This window comes from Sinocyclocheilus anshuiensis, unplaced genomic scaffold (assembly GCF_001515605.1).
Source record: "Sinocyclocheilus anshuiensis isolate Anshui unplaced genomic scaffold, SAMN03320099.WGS_v1.1 scaffold602, whole genome shotgun sequence".
NCBI classification, from domain to species: domain Eukaryota; kingdom Metazoa; phylum Chordata; class Actinopteri; order Cypriniformes; family Cyprinidae; genus Sinocyclocheilus; species Sinocyclocheilus anshuiensis.
The window spans coordinates 95,367-102,991 of NW_015547658.1; the positions used below are offsets into that span (position 1 = coordinate 95,367).

The 7,625-nt window shown below is 39.4% G+C and overlaps 1 protein-coding gene across 2 annotated transcripts in view; it reads left to right on the forward strand.

Moving 5' to 3' along the window:
* The window catches only part of hacd1 (3-hydroxyacyl-CoA dehydratase 1), a 55,851-nt gene that overhangs the window by 44,331 nt on the left and 3,895 nt on the right, over positions 1-7,625 (forward strand). For both annotated transcript variants that reach the window (XM_016504441.1, XM_016504442.1), the window contains exon 6: positions 6,077-6,255. In XM_016504441.1, coding sequence (XP_016359927.1) covers positions 6,077-6,255 — 179 coding nt within the window. The remainder of the gene's footprint in view (positions 1-6,076; positions 6,256-7,625) is intronic.

The following is a 7,625-nucleotide window of genomic DNA, read 5'->3' on the forward strand; positions in this document are numbered from 1 at the left end:
TCTCAGTAGGAGTCAGAACGCCAGGGCTGGTGGGAAAATCCCTGCAGAAGGGTTCTGGTTGACCTTGTGTGGCCCACTGACTACAATGATGGAGATACCTGATGAAGCCCCAGAAGTCCAGGTTCCTAAGTCCCTCCATCTCCCACTGGGGCAGAGGACCATTCACACAATTATTAAAGAAATCCTTGAGTGCAGCCTCATTATGATCCAGCCCAACCGACGAAGTCCAAAACCACTGGGCGAAGCCTCCTACCTCCATCCCCTGCACAGAGCCATCAGTGCCATCCGGTCCTTCATAGTGGCTGGTGGATAAATCTTAAAGTAAATTTTCAAAAGACTAGTAGCCACTCACTAGCTGCTGGATCGGTGATGGCTGCACTATTCGGTCACGGAACAATATTGAAGATCCAATAGCAGCTTTATTTTAGTCCCAAAACAGTAATCCACAGGATATAAATACAGGTGAGCTGAGTAACTCTTAATCACACACAGCTGAGGGTATAATTTACCAATAATCAGAGCAAAGGGTGATGGAAACTGAAGTCCACAAGCACTGGGCAATGATCCAGGAGGAGTGCCCTCTGGTAGCTTTCCTGGGCACTCCAGCAGATGGCTGTGACAATTACAGCTGCCTGGAAACCTTAAATGGGGATTAGGTTTTAAGACTTTAAGTATTTATTTTGGTTCTAATGAATTTGAAAAATTGAATTGGGAGGGTATAGATGAAAAATTATGCACCCGACTGTCTAGGTGGAAATGGTTGCTAACCCAGTTGTCCTACAGGGGAAGAGTATTGGGGCCAGTTTTACTAAACGGTAAATTAGCGTGAGAGCGCAATTCCAAAACAACGCTGATGGGAGGGAAAATTTCAGCGGGTGATTTACTAACAATGTGCAAATTAAAGGGGAAAGACGCAACATCTCATTTACTTATTGACCAATGCAATATACCAAGTGCAGCGCAAATTAGCGTAGTCACAAATAAAGAATAAAGAAATAAAAAAGCCACAGTATACTGAAAAAATTAAGGGTTGCAAGAAGTTTTGATAGACCTGGTATTGCGTGACTCCTCGTTGAGGGTTCGAAGTCGTCTTTTATTTCCTGAAGCAAATTAAAAATAACATGGCTTGGCAAACTATATGTTCGGATAATGTGTTCTTCTGGCATTCCAAATAAACTAATATGTGTGGAAAAAATCCTCTCCCTTCTACCATGCGCTCTCTGTTCTCTGCGGTGCCTGTTGACACAGTATATTTACTTTTAAAAGACAGTGCATCTTTCCAATTGTATTCACATATATCTATGATGAGTATTGGCTGTGCACTGAACTAAACATAGATTAAATACATTTTCTAAAGACACACCCCAAAGTGATGGCGTTCCTAGCATTGTCAGTGTCACTGTTCAAAGTTTTTACTATCGTTCACTTGGGCTTGAGCAACTGAGAGGAGCACACTTACTGTACGTAAAGCGTATACTCTGGTAATTACAGGTCATCAATAAACAATGTCCATTAGGACTTTTAATCCAAAAGTGTGGACAAGAGATTGTAAGACCTGAAGTCGGTGTGTCAGATAAGGCTGCCATATAAAACGTGCAGTGCTGGGGTTGCTCCAAGATCAGTTTGAAAAACCACTAAATTTCACCATTTCCACTTCGGTTTTAGACACACACTCACAAACTTACTTAATTTCTCCATTGCCATTTTGAAGTACTTTCCACTTTAAGTGGATGAGGGAAGTTTATAATGATGGAGCCCCTCGATTTTGAGTAAGGGAGCAAGTCTACTTCATATGTACACTTCAGGCAGCTCCATATACCACAATGCAACTCGAATGTGACATGACCGCAGATTGTGTTTAATTGAACAACTCTATGATATATTAATTATTTTTAAAATGTTTAAAACACCCACAACATACTTATATACATACAAAATGCTGCATCAAGCAGATTTGTAAGGGAAAATATGTAAATAATAAATTAACTCTATAACTAGGGTTGGGTATCTTTTTTTTTTTTTTTCGATACCGGTGCCAAATCGATACTTTTAAAACGGTTCTGGTTCCTAAACGGTGCCTGAACCGGTACTTGTTTAAAAAATGATAAATAAATAAAAATTCCCCCAAAAATGATGGATTGGCCATTAGCACTATAAACACATGATGTCTGTTTCATTCATACTGGATGCCAGAGGGCGCCCTCCCACAGAAAATCTACATATCCAGTCACAGAAGTAGCGGAACTCATGACCCTCCAGGAAATCCCTTATATGGAAAAAGGCATCGCTATTATAGCTGTAACTGAGTAAGCAGAACATATAAATGGTTTGAATGATAAAACAAAGACAATAAACACTCGACTGCGACATTATCGTTTATCTGTGTTATTCAAACCATCTCTGGTATTTTCATAATAAGTACATTTATAATCCATTGCTAATCGATGTATTATTTTTAAAGTAGCCTATGGAACATATTTTCTGCCTCATTCTGTGACAAGAAGCCACATCAGATCACAAAAGGAAGCATTTCACTGGTGTTGAGTAAAAAGGTTATATTGTTCTCTTTTGTTGGACAACAGGTTTAGAAATGTGAATATAAGGGAAGTTTAGCTTTAGGCATTTTAATTTAAGCATGTTTAGCTTAGTTAACTGAAGGCTACCTGCTGCCATCAGAGCAAGTGTAATTACTGCATTCACACGCTCCTCAGTTGCTCTCATTTCCCGAATTGTGCTTTTAAGTCGGAATGTGCAACATGGACACTCTCGTTACTACAAAGATTTGTTGGATTTGTATTATTAGAGCTTTCCGACTTGAGTTCACGTGCATTTTCTCAGTCAGGAAATTATTTTTCACGTGCGGTGCCAGTAATGATGCTTCTTACATCCGTTTCGGAGAACCAGAGGACAAATATTTCAATCGATCGCTCAGGCATGGCGCCGAAATCTTTGTTCTGATTCGGTTCTAGTACCGGTTACATAGGTACCGGTGCCATATTGGTACCGGGTTTCGGTACCCAACCCTATCCATAACAGATTCCAAGTGATAATGGGCTTGGGAATTTCCAATTCAGCCCATTGCAAATGTTCTGCCAGTATCACATTGCAGTTTTATACTTGGCAATATTTTAAAAAGCATCTTTATTTTTGGAAATTCATACGGTCTGTTAGTGGAGTAGCCTCACCAGTGGGGATATTTTTTAACCCCACCAGCAATGAAAAATAATTCAGCACAGGGATATGTAGCAGGCAGGTGTAGACTGGAGAGTGGGAAATCCCTGAACAATGAGACATGTATGTCTCATGTACCTGTTTTCTTATTCCTGGATAAATAGTTGTGAATCTTTTAGCAGTGGAAAATTATTTAGTGCTTTAGTAATTAGTTTATACTGTGTCTACTCCAGAGATGTTCACAGGTCTTTAACTTGGAGTCCGAGTCAAGTCTGAAGTCTTTGTCGCTGGAGTCTGAGTCAAGTCTCGAGTCTTTGGTCACGAGTCCGAGTCGAGTTTCAAGTCATTTAATGGCTCACTAAAAAAATCCCATTCATAATCCTCATGTATTGAAATCTTCCTATTTACGAAGCTGTTTTATAGGCTATAGACAAAATATATGATCTATGATCTGCTTTGTAAAAAAAAGAGGTGTTAAGATATAAGGTTAATGTATACATCCAGCCTGTTACTTGTGTTTTAATCCATTACCATGTTCAAAACAGTTTTTCTGTAATCAAATTCTATAATAAGAGTACGATCTACCATGACACATAAGGAAATAATTTGACACAGATATTACAAAACCATACAAATAAAGTATTTCTTTATGATATAAGTCAGGGGTATTCAATTAAAGTTCCAAGAGTAGAGGTCGACCGATTGATCGGCCGGCCGATTAATCAGCGGATTTTTGGCAATTTTTAATTAATCGGCATTGGCCGATTGTGCTGCAAATTAGGCCGATTTATAGGCAGGCGCATCTGCGGGCAGCTAAGCGTTGTTGGGGAATGCTGGAGAATCTCTCTGGCTGCGTGAGAGACGGAGCAACTCACACTCTGCAGCCGCTTCTTGTTCACACACAGCTTCAGCTAATGATGGCAGGGCAAAACAGACCATTTCGAAAGCGTAATTACGTTTTACCCTACTAGAATTGATGCCGGAAAGTTATCATATTCATAAGTGCAACAAGTCATTTGCATGTGAAAGTAGAAACATGCAATTCAGACTGAACTTCTGGGCTGTTTATAATGTGCACGTTAACTTTCCTCATGAAATGTGTGTGTAGGTCCGACAATAGCATCCACGATGTCATCGCTCGTGGCCAGCGCACTCTTAAGCAGTTATGAGCAGCAGGCTGTGTAATATGTGTAAACTTTTATTGTTGTTATCTCTTGGCCATTTGACTTATAGCAGTGTCCAGTGTTTCCCATACATTGAGTAAATAGATTTTCCAAAAGGCTTATACTTTGTTGAATAAACTGAGCACTGCGCGTTTCAAAATTAAAATGCAGCGCGGGTGTTTTTATATGAATGTATCTTTGAAAAGAACCAACCGTCTTCAGAAAAGCTTTGATGTCATTTTCATTTAATCTTTCCTGCAATGCCTGATTTGATTACAGCTGTTACCGGGGAAACCGCTATATCTCCCGCTCCAACAGCGCCTCCTGCTGGCAGAGAATGAATTTGCATTTGCAAGTCTGTGGGAAACACTGGTGTCTGTCAGCAAACATAAACAAAAAGCATGCTTCAGAACTGTTTTGAAAAGGTGCTTAAGTTTTGAGCCATGTATTATTACTCTGAATTAGGCTACTACTACTATTACTATCTTGTACCCTGCAATAATCATTTACTCAAACTCACTTTTATATGAGATGAAGGGGGAAAAAAATAAACAAAATCGGACAAAAAAATCGGCATCATATATCGGCCATCGGCTGCCCTGATTTCTAAATATCGGCATCGGCCAGTAAAAATCCCATATTGGTCGACCTCTATCCAAGAGGCGTGGCCTCTATATTTTCTTCCAAGCAAAGGTCCAGACAAAAAAAACAAAAAAAAACAATAAATTTATACATGTATTTTATTTTTACATTTAGATACATGCGAGGCCATGTGACAAAAAAAACTGTTTCTGTTCAGGGTGTTCCTCCTGAAATCTATACTATTTTAATATTTTACTTAAAAGCAGTATCTAGCCTACTAAAAACAATGTAGCGACAATAATCAAAACATTCTCATCTTGAGCAGAAAAGAAAGATAACTAACAGTTTCAAAGTTTAAGTTCCATCCTAGCATCTAACAACAATTTTCCCAATTATAATTAGGCCAATATATATATATATGTTCTTAGCCTACAGATTAATAATGCTAAATGTAGATCAGAAACGTGTTGTCACATCTGGTTTAAATAGTCAGAGTCATAGGTTATAGATGGATAAATAGTAAGAAAAATAACTATATTTGCAGCATTGTTGTTTTCTGCTGTGTTTAAGTGAAAGTAATCTATAATTTTCTGTTTCTGTTGTTGCTAAAATAACCGCGTCATCCGCAGCTCTTGAACTTGGTGCCGGTGTCTAGAGAGAGATAAAGAAAGCGCACGGAGCTGAAAGGGCTTGAATAAAGCCCTATATAGCGCTGAAAGATATTTACCATAAACGACCCTGAGCGCTTGTTATGTGATCCGCTCCGCAGTTATGATGCGCTTTTAAAGACTCAAGTTGCTTTTAAAATATTCACGAATCCTTTTCCTCGAGTTGAGTCAAGTCTGGAGTCATTTCAGTTCGAGTCCGAAGTCAAGTCTGAAGTCTATAAAAATGCGACTCGAGTCCGAGTCATTAACTCGAGTGCCCATCTACTCTGCAAAAAAAAAAGGTCCAAAACTAAGTTACTCTAATTCACAATTTAACCTGCATATTCTACCTCTTCAACCTGATTATAAATAACCACATGATAATTATGTAATATAATAATATCTTGTGAAGTAATGTTGGTGCGTGTATTTTATAATGTGTGATGTCTCATGTCAAGTTGAGTCTCATTTATTTCCCTTCTTTGTCTTTTTCCTTTCTCCTGTCTTCCTCAGGTATAACATGTTTATTGTCATGTACCCCTTGGGAGTAATTGGAGAACTGCTGACGATACATGCCTCCTTACCGTATGTGCGGAGATCTGGCATGTATTCCCTGAGGCTCCCCAACAAATACAATGTGTCCTTTGACTATTACTACTTCTTGATCATCGTCATGCTGTCCTACATCCCGTGTAAGAACTCAACTCACAATAAAACGTCTACTTGAGAAGGGTCTGGCTGCAGCTTGGCGCTTGCACTCTCAGACGTGCATTCTCAGGCTTGCACTCTCAGACACTTGCACTTCCGCTAGCGACGTCACTTGCAGTCTTTTTTATTTTTTATTTTGTTCTATTTATTGATTACTTTTTGTTTGAATCTCTCAACATTTTACAACAGTATAGCCAGGTGGTGAAGACAAGAAAAAAGAAACTAAATTACGAAGTCACTTGCAATCGCCACTTGCACTCTCCGCTACCTGCGATGTCACTTGCAATCGACACAAATCCTGCATGTTGCCAATGGAGACAAGACGCTGTGGTGGTGATTTAATGATTAAAACTAATTTAGTACCGTAACCTACAGGGTCCTGCAAGAAAAAGACAAGACCCGCAAATCCGTGGCCACAGAACAGCAGAATATGAACGTAATGCGCAAAGTCTCTCGTTAAGTAAATAGAACAAAATAAAAAAGACTGCAAGTGTCGCTAGCGGAAGTTCAAGTGTCTGAGAGTGCAAGCCTGAGAATGCACGTCTGAGAGTGCAAGCGCCAAGCTGCAGCCAGACCCTTTCGGTCTACTTGCGTGCTACCATTTCCTCATTGGGGTTGCCACGTTTCTGTCACAAGACCAGCCGAATCAGTCTTTATCATGTTAACCCTGCTACTATTGGAATCAATTGGAATAAATTGATCATGACTGACTGCTAATAAGCCGGGTTTCCATCCAAAGTTGCGAATTTAACTAATGCGCAAAATTGGAATATTGCATAAAACATTTGCGAACAAGCACTGTTTCCATCCAACGAGTCAGAGAGAACAAAATCGTCACTTCCTGATAAACTGGTACTAAATATCACTAAGAAAAGTAAGCCACTGAATGTAATAACTCTCAAATATAATAAATTACTTGTGCTTTGAGTGAGCAGACGAAACACAATAAATGCGGTCTTGCTTTTGGAGGTGAATGTCAGCTGTTTGGGAACACAGTCGTGGTAGACCGTACTGGGAGACAGTTATACAGAAATACTTTGACGACAGACTTTGCTCGGGCACTTCAGAATGACCATGACAACATTTCAGATGCTGTGCAACTAAATCGTTCCGCTGGTTAGTCAGGCTATGCTGTCCCATAGCGCAAAGTCCCATAACTTTTTTGAACGCTCATGCAGGATTTATTCGCAAAATGCGTTTCCATCTCCCATTATTCGCATTAACCCTTTTTCGCGGATTGCGACAATATATGGTTTATTTGTGTTTGTCCACTCATCTTCAGGTAATAAATAAAGTATATGAACAATGCAGTGCTAATTGACATAGCATTTATTACAGTATAGAAACTATTCTG